We start from the raw sequence: 19,747 nt of genomic DNA, 5'->3' as shown, positions 1-19,747 counted from the left end.
CCCAGCAGCTGGGATGGGGCAACAGAAGGGTTAAACCCAAGGAGGACTAGCCCCTCCCTATGCAAATCAGGGTATGTGTCTTACCTGATCCAGACCAGGATGTGTGAGCAAACGGAAGACACTGTAAGCAGGGCAGAGGGGTGGCTGTTGAATGCATTCACCATAGTGCCATGCAGGTGGGGATCAGAGCCCCGAGCAGCCAGGAGTCTCAGCCAGCCCCATTCACCTCACTGTGAGTATGTAGCAACCGGCCTTTTCTCACTGAAGCCCTATGGGGGTGTTCAGAGATTTACAGGAGTGGGGCACGGGTGCAGGATGGCTGGCTCTGAGCTGGGCCTCTCAAGAGGTGAGTGGGGTGGCACCCAACTGTATGGGCCAGGCAGGGCAGGTTCAGCTGGCTTGTGACTCATTTACCCACTTGTCAAAGGCCAGGGCTGTTAAGGGCGGAGTGTTCTCCTTTAACAGCTTTTCTGCAGCCTTGAAGGAATAAGCGTGGCAACATGAAATGCCTGCCCAGCCCCCTCTCCCGTCAGCAAGGCATGTCCAGGTACCAGCCCCTCAACTAGGGATGGACTCTGTCCCCATCAGCTCAGAGGTCGTTCAGCAGGCTTAGAGGTGAATTGGTTGGGAAGGCAATGGGTGAGTCCGTTCCCAGTCTTCCCTGACTGTCGGTGTCTCTCTGTGGGACTATCTCCTCCATCCCTGCCCCACTGACACAGACAGGAGCTGGGCACCTGCACTGAAGGGGCAGATGCAGACATGCACAGTGCGCACAGGAACATGCATGTGAAAAGGAGAGGTGCATTCCTAACATCCATGTGTGCTTCATTGTGGTCCCAGAGTCCCCAGCTAAACCTGATTTTATAATCCAGTCCCTGTGATCTCGCAAAATCAAACCTATCGCTTGGGAACATCACATGCCATGGCTTATCCCAAGGTGGAATCCCAGAAAGCTTGGGCCAGCTGCAGAACAGCGAGGGTCAAAATATCCCCTTCACTCACCTAGGGTGTGATTTTGTGACTGCTTTTATTGCCAGAGTAGTAACTCTGCTGCTGAGTGCCTGAACAACCTCTGGAAAAGTCCCTAGCTAAGAAGCAGGCCCTTCGCAGGAGCCATGCAGGAATTCAGAATTCAAAGGGGTCTTCTCACGAATACAGGGACACAGGAATCTATTCACTTGAATGTATAGTTTGAGGAGTAACCATGTCTCTCTTGCACTTGTCATTGTACGTGTCCCAGTTCCCATGCGTTGCACAGATTTTAATGTGTGCGTCAGTCTGATTCTCTCCACTCACACCCCACACTTGGATGCAGTTGCAGCAAAATACCCTCAGGAGAATGTTGTTTCCTTAAAAAAAGAAAACCAGACCCAAAGACATTTGAAATACCAAGCTCCATTTTCACAGGTGAGGGTCACTTCACCAGCCGTACCTAGGCATGGAAATGGGCTTCTCCCGCCTTCGTGCTGGCTCAGTAGCATTAAGAGAAGAAGTATCCAGATGTGTTTTTGTGGTCACTAAAAAGAGGCTCCTGTGTGGTAGCTGGAGAAGGATCTCGGGTGTCTAATGGAGCTCGGGCTGCTGCTATGGGTCAGAGTTAAGGGCATGTCAGGGACCTTCAACAGGCAGATGGATACTTTGGAGTGCATTGTTTGTGTCAAGTAGGTTCAAGCGGTGGGATTGGCCCCCTCCTATTTATTACGGATGCCTCCTTACGGGTTTTACACTAGCCTGAACTCCAGGGGAACACCACACTTGTTTGGAATATAGCCATGGGATTTCGAGATGGAACAGACCCATCAGGGGCACCCTGCCCCCCGCAGCTGGCACCAGAGTTACTGTGAGGCCAGGGCTGAATGATCCAGTAATTACAATCCCCTATCCCACAGCTTCCCTGTCACTGCTGCTTCCAGAAAAGGGGGGTTGGAGAAAGAGCCGCTCCCATAACCCCAGGAGGAAAGGGAGGGCTTCGCAGCAGCCCCAGAAACTGGTGGTGTGGGGGGGAATGTGGCACTTGAGATGGAAGGGTAGCCCCAGAGTCACCCTGCCAGGAGAAGCAACATGGGCTGCAGGGAAGGGGGCCAGGCAGAGCAGCAGTAGCCTGGGTGGGAAGAGATCCCCAGACTCCTTTGGTCTGGAGGAGTGGTGACAGTGGGGGAAGGGCCCCTTCTCCTTGGTCCTGCTCAGCGGTGGCAGCTGTGAAAGGGCCGGTGGCTCCAGAGCAGGGTTCATGCTAACTGGGGCACAGGGGTGCTTGCCCAAGGCCTGTGGTCTCACCCCGAGACCGCACAGGCTCCCTCCTGCAAAGTAGGCCAGGGGCCAGGTCGCTTTGCTGGGCTGAGGGGAAGCCCTGGGGCCGAAGCCCCCCTCTGCTAGCGCTCAGTCCAGCATCTCTAGGGCTGGTGCCTCTACCCCTTCTTCGGGCACAGTTCTCACTGCCTGCTGCTCATGCCCTAGCACAGTTTGTGCTTTTCCTTCCAGGCTCTTTCCGTGGCCCCTATTACTGTAATAGCAGAGCACCTCTCTGTTTGCACGGCTGTCTCCTCATGCCCCCCTCAGCGGCAGGGCTGGTAACCCCACTGCTCAGAGTGGGCTGAGGCGCCGACACGCTAAGTGACTCACCCAAGGAGTATGTGGCAGAGCAGGGAATTGAATTTGAATCCTGGTCTCACCTGTCCTAGGCCAGAGCCCCAACCACTAGGCCATCCTTCCTCCTCCGTTGCTCCCCTGTCTCTCCTCACCCATCTCCTAGGAGCCGAGCCTGCTCCTCTGGGCCTTTCCTCAGCTGCTCCTTTCAGACCTCCACTCTCCACAGCCTTCACTCCTCAACAAGGGCAGCCAGGAGCAGCTGCTGAGTCTCTGACAGGGGGAGCAGGAGCAGCCGACCTCTTCCTCCCGTAGTGGCCCTCCCACCTCACTGCCTCCTGGCAGAGCATACCCTGAGCTCTGCCCGTCAGCTCGGGGAGTAGCTGTCTTGCCCCCCAACATGGGGCTCTTGCTCCCCACTTTCCCTGGAGCTACAGGTTTCCTTGCTACCTCCAAAAACCTCTCCATCAGGCTGCAAGTGCCTTCACTTTGGGGCCAGCCCCACAGGCTCCGCCCCAGCCGCCATCTTAGCACTATTCCACCCACCGCTATCCCCTGCCAGCCCCCTGCCCAAGTGCCTCCTGCCACCGCCTCTCCTCAACTCTCCTGCCGACCTCCTTCCGCCTATTCCCAGCCTTCCTCCCACCTCCCCAGCACCCTCCTGCCTCCCCCCTGGGCTCAGTGGGGCCAGCATGCACAGGAGGGAGGGCAGCAGGACTGGGCTGGAGAGCTCGGCTGGCTGGGCATTTGGTACAAACCCCAGGGGGCTCATTCCTTGGGGGTCCATGAGCCCGGACCAGAGGAGCAGGGCTTGTGGTTAAGACCCTGAGTGGCTCAGCTGTTCTCCCGGGCAGCCCAGCTCACCAGGGCCGCTCAGAGCAAACAGCAGCACCAGAGAGCCGAATTCACGACACCCCAGTTATAACACACGTGGCAGCCTAATATTCGTATACCCTAAGGGCACATGCCAGCTCCCGACAGTCCCTGTACCCTGCTGGGAGCCGCTTATCTCCCTCTCTTCCCTAGCTCTGCTTCTCCATCTGCGGGGAGAGCCCTGTTTATAAAGGGCCCCAGGAGCCATCCTGATCAGCCTTCTAAAATGTCCGCCTGGCCTGGGCCTGCCTTTTCCAGCCAGCCCGGTGAGAGTGCTGCGCCAAGCCCGGGCAGGCTGGGAATAAATGCTCCCCGATGGCCAGCGCTAGGCTCCAGCTGGCAGTTGGCCCACCACAGGTGAGGGGCTATTTGGGGATTTGTTCTCTCTGCCTTCCTGGTGGCTGTGTTTTATAGGAGCAAACACAGGACAGGGGGAGGTTTAGCCGGGGTTTAGGGGGTGAAGGAGGGGCATGGGGGGGGGAGAACAAAGGGGACCAACTAATTGGTCAGGCAGCCGTTCCCCTTCTGGAATGAAAAGCTGGGCCATGGTACTGAGGAGGTGGCACGGAGACAACAGGGGTTATCCTGGGTCACTTTTCCTGCTTCCTTCAGACCCAAACCACTGAACTAGGCAGTACTGGATTGCCCTATGTGCTCAGTGCCCAGTCTGCCCGGCTGCTTGGGGAACCCACCCTGGCTGTGTGTGCCTCTTACCCAACTGGAGACACCTGGGGCCTCGTGCAGAAGTGCTGAGCACTCCCAGCTGTAGCTGAAAGCAGTGGGAGCTGTGAGTGCTCAGGCCCTTGGTGGCTGTAGCTGAGCACCCAGGAACAGAGGCCCCAGCAATTCATGGATACTTTTGCAAATGTTGGCCTTACTCTCCTTGTGTCTCAGTGAACCCATGTGTAAAATGGGGGTAATGCTATCTCACCTTGTATTGCTACGGTGAGTTCAGGACTGGTTTGCAGTACTCCATTTCTGCAGCCAGAAGCACTACAGAAAAGCCTAGGAGGAAATGAATAATTCTGAATTCAGTGCAGCATTTGAAGGGTGTGCAGTAAGCAAGGCCTGGGGCTGCGTATTGAACAAGGCTGCCCGGGGGGGACAAGTGGGGCAATTTGCCCTGAGCCCCGCAGGGGCCCCGCGAGCCCTGGCCCGGCGGCGGTCCGGGTCTTCGGCGGCATTTCGGCAGCGGGGGGCCCTTCAGTCGCTCCAGGTCTTTGGCAGTGGGGGGCCCTTCAATGCTGAGGACGCGGAGTGACTGAAGGGCCCCCTGCCGCCGAAATGCTGCCGAAGACCCGGACCGCCGCCAGGTGAGTACAAGAGCCGCAGCTTCCCCGCTTTGCCCCAGGCCCCCTGAATCTTCTGGGTGGCCCTGGTATCTGAAGAAGTGAGGTTTTTACCCACGAAAGCTTATGCCCAAATAAATCTGTTAGTCTTTAAGGTGCCACCAGACTCCTTGTTGTTTTTGTAGATTCAGACTAAGACGGCTACCCCCTGATACCTGGTATTGAATGAGGAGGCTAAAAAGAAATAATGAACTGCTATCTAATCCACTGGGCACTGAATGAGCCCAGGGTCCTGTGGGGAAAACAATAGTCTCTGATTAAAAACTACATCCTGATGCATGTGGGCCCAAATTAAGGTTGCATGGGCACCCTTTACTCGGGCATTTCCTGTCTTTTGAGCAACTGACTGTGCACCTTTGATATTCGTGTTAATGTAGATTTTTGCGAATAGTTAAGGCTACGATTATGTCATGCCGTGACTTCCATTGACCTCTGTGACATTTTCTGCCCCAGGGCTGGAACTTCCAGCCAGCCTCCCAACAGATCCCAGCCCCTGCCCTGGAGGGAACCCCCTGCATCTGCCCACCCGGGAGGGGTGGTGGGGGAACCCCCCGCAGCAGCCCAGCTGCCCTGGGGGGCAAGGGGACCCCACAGTAGCCCAGCCCCTGCAAGCAGGGGAACCCCAGAGCTCCTACTCACTGCAGCGGTGGGGAACGTGGACCCTCAGCAGCAGTGGGTGCTGAACCCACCTCTCCATCTTATCAGGGATGTTTTTAGTGAAAGTCAGGGACAAGTCATAGACTTCCATGAATTTTTGTTTATTGCCCATGACTTGTTCATGACTTTTACTAAAAATATCTGTGACAAAAACTTAGCCCTATTGATAATCTAATATAACCATGCTTTATTTAACTTCTTTGCCATTCCAGTGCCATGTGTCATCCGGGAATGGAATGATTTTAGGTGCCATTCTAGCTGCCTCTTTTTAGGGAGTCTGGAGAAACTGCAGTCTGAAGCTGGCTTGTTTGCAAGCATAGATCAGCTTTAGCATGCTAATGTCTTGCAAGTTTAGTCCATGAGTCAGCCTGCATGTCTCCTCAGAATATTGTGTTCAAAGGTTCTCCTGCAGTGAGGCCTTTGTTTGGTTTAAATCTGGTTTTCCTGTCTTCGCTGCTCAGATGATGCCTTTTACGCTAATCCTGGCTGTCAGTGCTGTTATTCTGTGTGTCAGCGAAACAATACAGCAGCTATGAAATCTGCTTTCACCATTACTAACAAAATGAACACTGAACTTTCAGTATGAAGCTCTGGAGTGGCCTATGTAGTTAGCTGGTCTGGCCCCAAGGACCTTGTGTGCCATATTAGCTCTATTCTATAAAACAACTGCAAGACTGCGCCAAATCGTTTAAAAAAGAGATCTTGGCTGTCAGCTCTCTTTGAGGGCAAAGGGATAAAAGATGCTTGGTGTTTCTAGGCCAAGTGGTTTGTTGAACGGACTAATCCAAAAAAGATTGTGGTCCTGATTCAGTCTGGCCCTGGAGCACATGCTTAACTTGAAACATGTGAGTCATTGGATTTAGCGGGGCTATTCCCATGCTTAAGATTACGTGTGTGCTTAGGTGCCTTGCTGAGTCAGGGCTGAGGAAAGTTTTGCAAAAGTGAAAACCTCCAGCCACTTCTTTTCTCCCCCCACTTCATTTCCCTGTGTGCACCCTCTAGTTTGCTGGGTGGAGAAGCTACAGATTTGTGCCTAAATTCTAATTGGAATTTGTCCGCCCTGTCTGCAGACTCAGGCAAATGTTGCTGAATGGGTTGTTGCTTTGCCCATGTTTTACTCTGGAGTAGGTCTCCTCCGGGTGTATTGAGCCACCCCCGGGAGATGCTGTTTCTGAAAATCTAAGGGAGAGCTCTTCAGTGGCTTTTGAGAACTGGTTGTTGCTGACCGGTAAATCAGAGAGCTGGTGTGAACTCATACCCTTGCACATGCAGCTCCTCTCAAAGAGGCATGATTGTTGGTTTCTTTTTTTAACCAAATCACCACATTACTGCGACACAAGATCGACTAACGCACACGCTGAGTTTCCGATGGGAACTTTAACTCTCCATTGTCACCCGGCTGGACTGTTGTAACCCGGCCTCCTGCCAGGCGTGGCTGGGCGTGCGGCAGGTCCAGTCCCCTGGAGAGGTTGGGTAGTGCACTGGGCGCACCGGGAACAGAGGCGAGTGCTGCAGGTGCTCCGGGTACTGGGCTTGTTGGTGGATTCCCATGTCCACTCGCACGTTCCGGGTGATGGAGGATTCCTTCAGGAGGGCTGCCAGGAACAAGCTGCCAACTCCATGGGCACCAGGACTACAAGTCAACGAATGCCACCCCCGTTCCTAACCCAGCCCCTAAGGGCAGCCCCCTGAAGGGGTCAAGGGTAACTGTGTTCCGTGCAGCTCCCCAGACTAGTCTAGGGCCACGCCTCCTCTGGAAGCAATGCCAATGCACACACCCTGGCCTGCAGAGCCAACCCATGGCCGGCTCTTTGGTCTGCACTCTCGCTGCGGCCCATTCACTCACGCTGTCCTGCTGTCACACCCTGCCGCTGCCCCCACGCCTCCTGTTCCCTGGCAAGCCACAGGCTGCTTCCTTGCCTGCCACCTGCTCCCGGACCGCCCCATGGTAGCTCCTTTTCCTATAGGGGTTATGGAGCTCTCTGCCGGCGGGATGCTGAGCTGGATAGAGGCGCCCTCAACTGGCTGCATCCTTTCCCTGCAGCTGAGCCAAGTGCATTAGTGTTTTTCAGTCCTTGCTCTATTCTTTGCCAGTCCCCGGATGGTGTTTGTCTCACTTTCCTCCCGGGAGGTGGGAATTTAACAGTCCTCTGTGTAGATGAGACTTTTCTGGCTCTGGAGGGAATCTTTAGAAAAGCAAATCTTTGAAGGTGGGTTAAATGTTGGCTCTTTCCCCTCGATCCAACCTAGTCCCAGAAGTTACTGCTCAGATTTTCGCCACCAGCGAGCCACTTTTAGAAGCGTGAATGCAGCCGCCAGGTTGCAAGAATATGTAAAATGTCAACAAATAACTAATTATGCATAACTTGAAACTTGTGTAACCACGGCAACCCTTCCGCCCCACAAACCCCAACAGGAAACGTGTGAAAGGCTCAGGCCCATATCAGGGCAGGTTTGGGGAAGTCTCTCTCCTCTCTCGATTGGCCTCTCGCTAGGGGCCAGTTCCCTTTGCTTTGCTGCTGTGACGCTCCTGCCCGCCAAAGCGCCCGCGCTCGCTCCTCTTCGTGGTCCCGGGGGCTGGAAGATGGACACCCATGCTCCTAAAGCGCTGCCCAGAACTCGGAGCAGGCTCTTGCGTTTGTTCAGCTCATCCCAGGTGCGGAAGCGTAGATCTTAGCCAGCAAGGAAGAGTAACTGTCGCTTATGGGCTAAGCTGAGGGCGCAGCATCCTACCGCTCAGCACTCGCAATACCCTGGAGTGGGCTTCAGTTGACAGGCTCAGGGGATCGGGCCCGGATTGTAAACGTGTCTTGGCGTGGCTGGGGGCTCTGCTCTAGGTCTGGGACAAAGGGTGACGGAGACGGGAATCGTGTTACGTTGTGGAGGGTTCCGTGAATCGCCCCAGAGACTGATGTTGAGTCTGTAAATAGTTTGTCTCCATCACCGGTTTGGAAAGGAAGAGGAAGTAGGTAGCATGTTGGTAAATATAGCCAGCAACACTGACGGGGGGACTGTGGCAAATGGGGGCTGGAGAGGAATAGTATCCTGGGCCTAAAATAATTCAATGAGTTTCAACTGGGCAGAATCAACCCAAGCTACAGAATGCCCAAGAGAGGGGAGAGGCTGGGAAAGCGGTGATTGCTATGGGAACCTTTGGTGGGGACCTTGTGGTTAGGGGCTGCTCTACCTCTAGGCAGCTGCCGCAGGTGGCAGATTTCTGGGAGGAGTGGGGGTGGGGGTTGGTTATTTTGAGTGCTTGGTTGGTGACATTTGCAGTGGCGCCTGAAGGACTGCAACAGTGGGGAGGGGGGGCGACCAGGCCAGCTCTGAGTGACTGGTGCTGTGACACGGTACATGGGGTCACAGCACCACTCCAGCTGGCCCAGCTGCCCTTCCATCATGTGGGAGGGGTGGCTGGGCCAAGGTAAGGGACAATACAGTTATACCTCCCAGCTTCAGCCAGGAGTCAAGGGGGGCACCTGGGCCCCCTCAGCCCCCCCCCCCTTGTCACACCTCTGCTGAGTTCAGGTTCTCATATGTGGGGAGCAAAGTTTCCAGCACCAAGAAGGGGGCGTCACACTGAAGTTCTGCCTAGGGCAGCAGGTTGGTTTGCGCAGCCTCCGAGTTTGGTCTAGCCAGCGGATGGGGACAGGGTGCCAGGTGAGAGAGGTGGCTTCTGTTCCTGGCTCTGCCTGTGTGAGTGTGAGCAAGTCACCTCCCTGCTCAATGCCTCAGTTTCCTCGCCTGCCCTTTGGCTGGGTTCTCAACTGAGATTGCTGGCTCTGTGTGTGTACCGTGGGAGATGGGCGTGAGACGCTGCGGGGCAATCAACTCTCGGTGTTTCTGTGTGAAAACTTTGAACCCATTATAGCTCCAATAACACATACGATCATAGAACTACAGCGATCACAAGGAGAAAACAACTGTCTGCATCTTATCAGCTCATTTCCTTTGGGCATGTGACAGCAGTTTACCTGAAGCCAGTTAGTTTCCTGGTACAGTCAATAAGCCAGTCTTCCCTCTTGCTCAGATGACATTTAGAAATGCCACAGGGGCGTGGTGGGAAAGCTTTATATGTTTGTAGTAGGAAAATTTAAAATTTCCTGCAATTGAAAGGGGATTTATCAGAAAATTGACAATGTTCTGAGGGTGTGCATTCCCTGACTTTCCAGAGGGAACTGGACATTTTCATGTTCCATTAAATTGGGCCAAAATGTCCAAATTTGGACGATTAAATCTAGATATGTAAAGAAGCAGTCTGGTTTTTAGGCTTATTGGCACCAAAAAAGTGACCCTGCTTTAACTACAAGTGTGCGGATTGGTTGGTTGGGTTTTTTTAAATCAATTTGGTGAAACCTGTACAAATGCAAAAGGATGCTGGCCCCGCCTCAGTCTGCTGCCTGGGACCCATTGCTGGATTATCTGAGCACCTCACAATGCTCCCCACCCCTCCACCCCCCCGAGGTGAGGCTGGGCAAGGCTATTCTCCCCTTGCTCCAGATGGGAGCTGAGAGAAATTAAGTGACTTGCCCAAGATCACGCAGTCTGTGGCAGGGAAGAGAATTGAACTGAGCTCTCACAAGTGAGGGCTCTAACCCCTAGGCCATCCTTCCTCTTCTGCCCTTCCCTTTCATGCATAGGAAACAGCTCAATTACAGGAGCAGGTGCTGGGTTTTCATTGCGTGCAACACACTAGTTTTAGACCTCAAGTGCAAGTGTAGCACTGTGTAGTTTTTGCCCTGTGTACTCACAATAATGGATCTCTATCCAGCTGTATCTCTAGTGACATTATCAATATTCTTTCTGTAGAAGGGGTTTTGTGGTGTCATTTTGTCCCCAGATACGTACAAAGTATGTTGCCAGCAAAAATAGCTCGGCGTTAAGGGGGCTAGTTTGAGCTCCTCCACTGGCTGCAATGCCCCCTGAGGGTGGTTGTGCTGAGCAGGGATAGCCAGACTGCAGCACTCTCTCGCAATGCCCTCTCCACCCTGGGGGGCCAGGAGAAGGTGAGGTAGAGCTTGTGATGCCCACTGTGGGGGGCAGGCAGGTGGAGGGCTGGCTGCGTGGCCTGGGAGACTGAATGAATGGCTTGGCAGTGTGGGGCTGTGAGTGAAGGCTCCAAAACTGCAATGTTGGGGCTCTCCTGGGGGGGACTGGGAAGAGCCTGGTGCAGCAGTGGGGGAGGGGAGTAAAACCTGGCGTGCCCCATGAGGATGTGTTTCAGAGGGGAGTACTGGACTCTTTCCCATGGCTGGAGTTCAGGGTTTCGGAGGCTGAGTTGCCAATGGTTACAATTCCATCATGAGTCTCATGACGGTGTTTGTTTGGTTTTTAAAGCCCCAGCTCCTGGAGTCTTGTGAGATCTTAGTTCTCATTGATATCAGAGTGAGTTCCTAGGCGGAGAAAAGCTGGAAAACATGACCCCCAAGGGCTTGAAACCCAGAAGGGCCTCGGGCCGCAGTATTTATAATCTTTTAAACTCATGACTTTTGGGGCCTGGCTCATGGGTTTGGGACACGTGGGCTTAGCAGTCCCGGGAGGGAGCCTGGCCTGACAGTGCAGCAATGTCCCTCTGGCAGCCAGAGCCCTGCCATGAGTTCCCAGAAACCCTGGTTCCGCCGGCTGTTCTCCCCACCGCGGCCGGCGCATTTCTGATGGTCCGACCAGAATGCTCTCGCCATCCCTGCCCAGACCCCACCCATGTCGTCTCCCGCCCAGTGCTGCCATTCCAAATCCAGCCTGACAGACTGTGGTCCTGATCTCTCCCCAGGCCTGCCAGGAGGAGGAGAAGAACCCCACCCCAGTGTATGTGAACATACAGGAGCTCCGACAGCAATCAGCAGCCACTGACCCCTCCCCACCCCAGCACTGCCCTAGCAGTGTCCTTGCGGACTGGGAGACCCATACTGACACAGGCAGTGGGCACTTGTTCTACTACAACTCTGTGACTGGCGAGACCACCTGGGATTCCCCGTTCGGGTGCCCAGAAGATGGAGTGAGTCCTGCTCCCTCTCCCTCGCCGTCTCTTGCCCCCAGTCCCGCGGCGGCCGAATGGGGCCAGTATGTGGATGATGCCAGCGGCGAGGTGTTTTTCTATAATTCGGTAACGGGTGAGACATCGTGGGAGCCGCCTCTGGCTGCGGACGAGCCCAGCGCCCAGGAGATGCAGCCTGCAATCGCACAGTATGGACCCATGGACCAGAGGGTGAGCCACCAGGAGGAGCAGGAGTGAGAGAAAAGCTGGCTGGTCCAGGAGGGGGGCACAAGGGGGAGCCCAAGCCAGTAGCTCTGGGGAGCGCGGGGTGATGGCTGGGTTTGGTGAAGTGCAGAATGGAACAGCGCCGACCGGGCAGGTAGATTCTTGGTGCTGGTCTGGGGAATAACCCAGGGAAGTGCTGGGGATCTCCAGGATCCTGCTGGATTCTCTCCTCTCTGCGAGGGGGTCTGGGGAGCGCACCCTGGCAGGGCACAGGGAGCGTGGGGGAGGCAGAGAGGTGCGCAGAGGTGACCTCTCTTACATTCTCAGCCGCCGACTCCGGAAACGGACTATCCGGACCTGTCCCCCGAGGAGCTGGATGGTTACCCGGAGGAGGACTATTCTCCGGTGGGGTCCTACGAGCAGAGCACCTACCCTTACCTTCTGCCAGGGAGATCCCCCAGGCACTCGGCAGAGCTGAGCCCCTCTCCGGGCTGGTGCAGCCAGAACAACCCTGAGGGGCAAGCCTTCTACCCTGACCATTACGCCTCGGACACGGTACGGAGCTGGTGGGGGGATGGGAGTCATTGGAGGGGGACGAGGGCCAGGCAGGACATATGGGGTTTGAAAGGAGAGGAAATGGAGCCTGATGGCTCTTGGGGAAGAAGTTGGGGTGGAAGTGGAGTGTGGGGAGAGGTGAAGGGGAGTGGGGCAGCATAGGGAAGGGGAGGATGATGTGTGCTGGAGACTCAACCTGCCCTTTTAATGATCTGGCAAGCCCCTGGGCTGCGGAGGTGGTGGAGGGGTACCTGGGGAGAGAGGCCGAGAACAGACTGGCCCAAGCGCTGGATTTCCCCAGAGGGTCTCAGCAGTGAGGGGGCAGGAGCGAAGGAAGCGGGTGCCACCAGTGGCAGGGCGGGGAGTGAGAGAGTTCAGCCGGCTCGGTGGGAGTGAAGGAGTGTCTGTGCAGAGCGGCGGGGCTGGGGGCTGAGAGGAGTCTGGGGGAGTTCCCAGCATTAAAGGGCTGATGCTCAGAAGCTCTGGGGCAGCAGGGCTGGGTGAGGAGAAGGCTGAGGGCTCGATGTGGGGGGGAGGGGCTGGCGCCTTGGGCTTCTGATCTCAGGAGGGGCTCTAGGCACGACTGGAAAACCCACAAATGATGTGATGAAAGCGCCGGCCCCAGGGCGTGGGGCCAAGCTGGAGGCAGCAGTGTGAAAGGGGAAGGGGGACGATCGGGCTTACAGACAGCTGGGGGGTACTGTGTCAGGGTGGGGGATGGAAGAGCCGGGAGGGTAGAAGTTCCCCACACACCCTGTGGTGGGTCTGGGGTGGAGGACAGGAGCCCATGATCCCGAGGGAGCGGCCGTGGCAGGCTGGGGCTCGAGGGCGAGCCAGGAGGGAAGCCCTGCGGTGACAGCTGCCCACTAGGGGTCAGGATCCCACAGCTGCCCAGCGCTGAGCGTCTTGTCACTGCCAAATGTGTGTTGGTGGGTTTCCAGGCCAGAAGGGACCATGCTGACCCTCCCATCCATCCTGCATGGCCCAGGCCAGAGAACCTTCCCGCGGCAAGGCCAGAACTCCTGACAGAGCGAGAGCAGTGGGGGTGCCCCGAGACCTTGCGCCCCCGCGCTGGGTGCTGTATGTGCATGTACCAAACATGGGCCCTGCCCCAGAGACCACCTAGTCTGGGGCTCTGCCTAGCCTGGAGTTCCGAGCTGGGGCTGCTGCCCCAGCACAAGCCCCATATCGCTCCAGGGCAGCCAGTCCGTGCTGGGGGGTTGCAGCTGTGCCACCTCCTGCAGGGACAGGGCCTATGACAGCTAGCAAGCAAAGTAACTCCGAGCCCCTCGAGGGTGGGGTGGCTTTACACAGGCTGGCCAGGCAGAAAAAGCCGCTGCGCTCCATGGGAGCTTTGAGGTGGAGCAGGCCCCTGCTCCTGGGGGGATACAGGGCTCCCTGCAAACACTGGCGTTCTCCAGCCCAGGGCGGGGCTGTGCCGAGGGGAGCCTGCCCCACCCCAGCACTGTTCCGTAGTCTCTGCACGGGGCCTGCTCAGCGGAGCTAGTGGCAGATACTTTTAAAGCAAACCCTCCGTTCTCTGCCAGGTGCCCGGCTTGTGGGGCCATGTGGCTGGGGCTGGGCTGGAGAACGGGCTGGCCAGTGATATCAGGGTTTCTGCCTGCTAAGCTCAGGGCATCATATCTCACGCTACAGGCTGTGCCCTGAGCCTCGCAGAAATTCTCACGCTAGCCGGGGGTTGGCCTCTGAGCCATCAGGTACTGGCTACAGTATGAAGATGAAGGCCAGGCATGGTGGGTTTGCTTTGCCCGCTGCCACCCTTGGTCAGGGAGTGAGTCACTCCAGCCAGCAGAGTGACGGCAGAGGGCACAGAGGAGGTGCCAGGAAAGTGGAGGACAGCCTGGCCCTGTGGGCAGGGCACTGGCCTGGCATGCAACAGACCTGGGTTCTATTCCCAGCTCTGCCCTGCTGGGTGACCTTGGGTGAGTCCCTGCTCCTTGGCTGCTTCTGTCCCCTCTCCTCCCTATCTTGGTGTGTGTTCAGAGGAAGTTCTCTACTGTACAGCTCCCAGCACAATGGGGTTTGCTGGCTGGGGCTCTCAGCGTTGGTGATAAATATAGTTTGTGACTAACTGGTATCTGCTTTCAGGTCTCTGTGCCAGGGGGTCGCCGGAGAGCAAGCAGCGGGTCCAGCCAGGACAGCAGCCCCTTTGCCAGCTGGCACAACTATATGCCAGCCATCCTCATCCAGAAAGAGGAGAAGGTGAAGGAGATGGCTGGGCTCATTTTGCTAATGGGGTCATGCTGGCTCCTTTGGAGCCGACAGCAGATCTGACTTTAACTCTGCCCTTTGGTGCCGTTCCCCAAAAAGTTCTGTTCACCTGCCCGGGTCCCAGGGCGGGGGCACCCATACGGCCGGGGCTGGGCAGCTGTTGTAGTGGCCAGGCTGGCTAACTCAAGGGGTACTGTAGCTGTGGAGCGATTGTGACCATAAAGGACAGCTGCAGGGATCCCCAGACTCCTGACCCCACCCTGTCAGTGGGCAGCCACTGGGCCTCGGGTCAGGGAGGTGCTGTAGCATGTGCCTGACCTGAAGGCGTGGGTCACCTCCTGGATTTCAGTGGGCCTGCTCGTGTGGGCTTCCAACTAAGCGTGTGCGCCGAGCACTTCCTGAAATAGGGCCCTGGGGCAAGTTATTTTCCTGGTGAGCTTGTGATCCAGATGCCCAAGTGAAAATCCATGGGCGTTTCCCGGGTGCTTACGGGGCAGGGAGGGAGATGGCACCAGGGCATTGTGGCCACTCCATCAGTGGCCCTGATGATCGGCTGTTTGAAAGCCAGTTTCCCTTGGAAATGCTCATGGAGCAGATTTAACCCCTGACATATCTTTGATTTCAGTTCAAAAGCCTGGACAAGGCCGGAGTTCTTTACCGGACAAAAACAGCTGATAAAGGAAAGCGATTACGGTAAGAGAGTCTCAGCGTGACAAGCACCAGGGCAGACTTCTGACTCGCTGCCTTCCACAGAGCAGACAATAATTCCCAGAGCAGAGCTTTTAGAGAAATGTCCAACCTTGATTCTCCATCACTGACAACCCTCGGTGGCTAATGACCTTCCCTGTTGAACATTTTCCCCTCCTTTCCAGTCTGTGAATAGATCCAGGGGACGTGCTGCTGTGGGGTATGGTTGGAGATGGGAGTAAAACCCTCTGAGCACCTGGCGGTGTGTTCCTAACAGTGCTGTAGGCAAGGAATAAAGGAGACTTTTCCCATAACTTCTTCTTTCCCTGCTTTGAAGGTTTGGGGGGGCTGGGGATTGTCCTGCTTGATCTTTCACTAAAGGGAGACAGGTGAGTAGTGAGTTGTTTGTGTTCACGCTATTAACCGCTCGGTCACAGATTTCCTGTGTGATCTTGGGGCAGGTCACTCAGGGTGTCGCTATGTTGCAACCAGGGGGTGACTGCAGCATGCACAGTCAGACCCGAGCTAGCTTGGATCTTGCTAGCCCAAGTGCCCAGAGCAGTGTGTTCTCCAGTGCTGGCGAGCCACTCAAGCCAGTACTCAGGGTACGGGTGGGATCGTACAGCCTGTGCTGAAGTCTGTTCTGCCCCAGGCTTCGCTGCTGTTGGTACCTGGGCTAGCTAATTAGAGGTAGCTTGGGTCTGTCTATGCGTGCTGCAGTCACCTCCCGCCGGCAGCGTGGGCGTGTTCCATGTGTCTCTTGGTGCTGCACTTCTCCATGTGTGCAGTGTGGTGGTAGCCGCATCCCACAGGCCTGTTCAGATACTAGAGTGAGGTGGGCCCTGGAAGAACCTGAGCTAGGGAGACTAAACTAGGAAAGTCTCAGCCAGTCCTGCTCTTTGAGGGTGTTGCCACCATTTTTGATGCATTCTGCAAATTTCTCCAAATTTGGCAAGATCCAGCCTCCATTCCAAGACGAGACTGAGGAGGGATTTGCTCTCCTGCTATGGCCCTTATACATCACTGCACCATCCTCCAGGGGCCAGGACAGTCACGGAGCTGACTAGGGGACAATTCCGCCAGTACAAGTTCTGTGCAGGGGTTTGTCTCCTGGGCGCTTACCCCTGTCCCATCCCCCCACACAACTCCCATACCCAAGTGGGGTGCAGCTTTCAACTCGGCCTAGCTGGCCCATTGGGGGTCTTGGTTACAGCCCTGGGTCTGGTAATCCGCCCACACAGAAACCCTCCAGCGTCTTCCCACAATTCCTTCCTGTGTGCCCACCAGGGCAGAGGATCACGGAGCGGCTCAGCGTAGTGCGTCACAAAGAACTGGGGGCTGCCCCCCTGAAATCCTAGTGACACGCACTGGGGAATGCAGCACCACTGAGGTCCCAGTGACGCTGGCAGGGCTTTGCAGCCTGGCTGCTCACACCTGGGCTAGGCCAACCCGGAGACGATCCCCCAGACTTGCTCTGCGGTGTAGACCCAAGGGCTGCAGTATCCCAGCTCACTGCTCTGGGGACTCACTGCTGGCTGAAGAGGGGCCCATGGGCAGTCCTGGGGGGGCCAGAACCTAGAGCAGCTCCCAGCTATTATGCAGGAGGTCAGACGAGATTATAATGGTCCCTTCTGGCTTTGAAATCTATGCACCTGCTTTTGCAAACATTCACGTTTTGAGCAGAACTTGCCAGGAGCTCCCTGCCCCAGCCTGAGCGGCCTGCGGTGGGATGCAGGGTTAGGTAGATAATGTTCATTTGGGTCTAACCTCCCCTCCTCTACTGGTAAGTTTTCCAGGCCGCCCAGCTTCCCGGACAGCAAAGGGCTGTGCCAGCATCTGGCCACAGACAAGCAAACTTGGCACTTCTCCCTGTGTACAGCTCCGAGCACAGGGAGGAGGATTTTTATGTAGAACTCCCGGACCAACCAGCAATGAAGGAACCAGTGTCTCCTTAGGAAGTGAGGAGGCCATTGAGAGAAGGGGCTGTGCCATGCATAGGGCTGCCCCCCACCTTCCCTTCCTCAGCTGGCAGCATGGGAACAGGGTCCTGCCAGCGTAACCGACATCTGGGTTTAATGCTTTCCTCACCATTCCTCCCGCAGGAAGAACTGGAGCTCATCCTGGACTGTCCTGGAAGGGGGCATCTTGACCTTTTTTAAGGAGTCGAAGCATTTGTCTTCCAGCAGCTTGGTGAGTTGCCAGCCTTTGGCTACTGGCCTTGCTAGGCCCAGGTTGGGAGTTGCTGACAGGCTGCAGGCTGCTCACCAGCACAATTTCCCAGCCCTTCCCTGTGCAGCCTCTGGCTTGTACCCTCCCTCCTTCATCACCCTGCAGGAGACACTTCCCAGGTACCGGGCAAGCTTTCTGCAAGGAGCAAAGTGTGCAAGCAGACTCTGGGCCTGGCTGACTTGTCTCCCAATTGACCCTGAAAATAGTGGGACCATAGAATCCTAGAGGATTAGGGTTGGAAGAGACCTCAGGAGGTGTCTAGTCCAACCCCCTGCTCAGAGCAGGACCAACCCCAACTAAATGATCTCAGCCAGGGCTTTGACAGTCGATTGACCAGTCGAATCCCGCTCTGGAATCTGAAATTGGGTGATGTTCCCTAGAGTGTGTGGCTTGCATTCAAAAGCCCCCTGTTCCTGTGGCTTCCAGACCCCTTCTAGGCGCTGGATGCTAGTGGAGTGACTCAGCAGGGAAAGAGACAGAGTTGCTCTGCAAGGGCTGTTTTCCCCCTCCCGGATTAGTGTTTATAATAAGAGACGCGAGTAAGTTACCACCAGCGACAAAGGAAACCCAGAACTCCCTCGCGTGGCCTTTGAGCTGTGGTCAGAGCCGCTCGAAATAGGGAAGGCTGCTCGCAGCACTGGTGCGCGTTGTCACACAGCTCAGGGCTGGTGTGGGCTTGCAACACTTTTGGCGGCATTTTGCAGCAAGGGGAAGAGAATGAGGGCGAGAGAAGAAATGTATCTGCAAGGAGCTCCACGCCCCAAGCAGACCCCTCGCCAGATGCAGCAATGTTGACATCCACGCACAGTGCTGGGAGCTCTGTAGGGCCACATCCTATTCCTGCAAACTCCATCACTGAGGCTCAACCAGGGTGGAGAGCTGTGCTCATGTGGCGGGAAATTAATAAAAATGATGCATCCGGGGAGCCCTTCAGCCCGCTGAAATGCCTGACGCAATTTCCTGACTGGTGGACGATGGGGGCTGGGATTTCAAAGGAACCTCAGGGAATAAGGTGCCAAATCCCCACTGAAATCTAATGGGATCTGTCTGCCTGGGGAACCTGAGCAGAAGAGCAATTGTGGAACAGAAATGGCTAACCCAGAAAACGGCACTCTTCTTCTGGAACAAGAGAGTCCGTACAGGGAATTAATCAGAAATAAATATTCCTCTTGCAATTCAAACCCTCCCTTATTCCGGATTAGTTCCCGAGGTATATTCGCTCTGTGGAAAGTCGCCACCCACGAGGTTGGAGCAGCCAGACTCTTTAATCCCCTGTGGAATAGCAAAGTGCCTGGGTATTTCACTGACATTTCCCAGTGGAAAGCTGTGTTCTATTAGAAAAACCCAGCAAACCACATGCACACCAGAGCCCTGACCCCCCGGACACAAAACCGATAACCACGTACCCAATGCCAGCATTACTGACTTACCAGAGAGAGCATCCAGGAAGGGACGTTCCTCCCCTTTATGGGAGAATTCCGTGCTGGCCCCTAGCCGTCACCGCCTCCTCACTCAGCCCTTGGCTACACTTGTGAGTTACAGCGCCATAAAGCCAACCCCAGCGCTGTAACTCACTGACCGCCTACACTGGCAAGGCACGTACAGCGCTGTATCTCCCTGGGTACACTGCTGCGGGTACTCCACCTCCCCGAGAAGCGTAAGAGATGCAGCGGAGTGGCTACGACTCTCCCCTGTGAGTGTGTACCAGGAATCAACCTGCAGCGCTGTACTGGTCACCTTGTCAAGTGGCCAATCCTCTCCATCGTTGTGACCGGCTGCAGGAATGCGGAAGTGCCCGTTTCAAAGCTCGTACCACAGAGAAAAAGCAAATAGTTTGCTGTTTTCTTTGAGTGAGTGAATGAATGAGCAGGGGGCCGGGAGTTCGGAACTTGCAAAATAGAGAGCTGACACGCTCCAAAAAGCACTCTCTCTCCCCCCCCACACTCCCCGTCACACTCCACCCCCCACTGTTTGGAAAAGCAGACACATGAATGCTGGGATAGCTGCCCATAATGCACCACTCCCACCACAGCTGCAAATGTTGCAAGTTTCAGAGTAACAGCCGTGTTAGTCTGTATCCGCAAAAAGAAGAACAGGAGTACTTGTGGCACCTTAGAGACTAACAAATTTATTAGAGCATAAGCTTTCGTGGACTACAGCCCACTGCATCCGAAGAAGTGGGCTGTAGTCCACGAAAGCTTATGCTCTAATAAATTTGTTAGTCTCAAATGTTGCAAGTGTGGCCACACCACTGCGCTGGCAGCTGTCAGTGTGGACAGACTGCAGCGCTTTCCCTACGCAGCTGTACGAAGACAGGTTTATCTCACAGCGCTGTACAGTTGCAAGTGTAGCCAAGGCCCCAGATTGCTTCAGATGTGAG

General features: G+C 55.7%; 1 protein-coding gene across 2 annotated transcripts in view; it reads left to right on the top strand.

Moving 5' to 3' along the window:
• The window catches only part of ARHGAP27 (Rho GTPase activating protein 27), a 76,872-nt gene that overhangs the window by 35,828 nt on the left and 21,297 nt on the right, over window positions 1-19,747 (top strand). The window contains exons 1-6 of one of the 2 annotated variants that reach the window (XM_054014597.1): window positions 7,990-8,121; window positions 11,236-11,670; window positions 11,992-12,219; window positions 14,329-14,442; window positions 15,077-15,144; window positions 17,241-17,328. In XM_054014597.1, the coding sequence (XP_053870572.1) occupies window positions 8,050-8,121; window positions 11,236-11,670; window positions 11,992-12,219; window positions 14,329-14,442; window positions 15,077-15,144; window positions 17,241-17,328 (1,005 nt within the window). In that variant the 5' untranslated portion in view covers window positions 7,990-8,049. Of the gene's footprint in view, window positions 1-7,989; window positions 8,122-11,235; window positions 11,671-11,991; window positions 12,220-14,328; window positions 14,443-15,076; window positions 15,145-17,240; window positions 17,329-19,747 lie in introns of those variants that run through there. The other variant, XM_054014596.1, reaches the window with a different exon arrangement.

Source organism: Malaclemys terrapin, chromosome 25 (genome assembly GCF_027887155.1).
Source record: "Malaclemys terrapin pileata isolate rMalTer1 chromosome 25, rMalTer1.hap1, whole genome shotgun sequence".
Lineage (NCBI taxonomy): Eukaryota > Metazoa > Chordata > Testudines > Emydidae > Malaclemys > Malaclemys terrapin.
The sequence above is the reverse complement of the archived record's forward strand: the minus strand, read 5'-3'. Positions and strand labels throughout refer to the sequence as shown.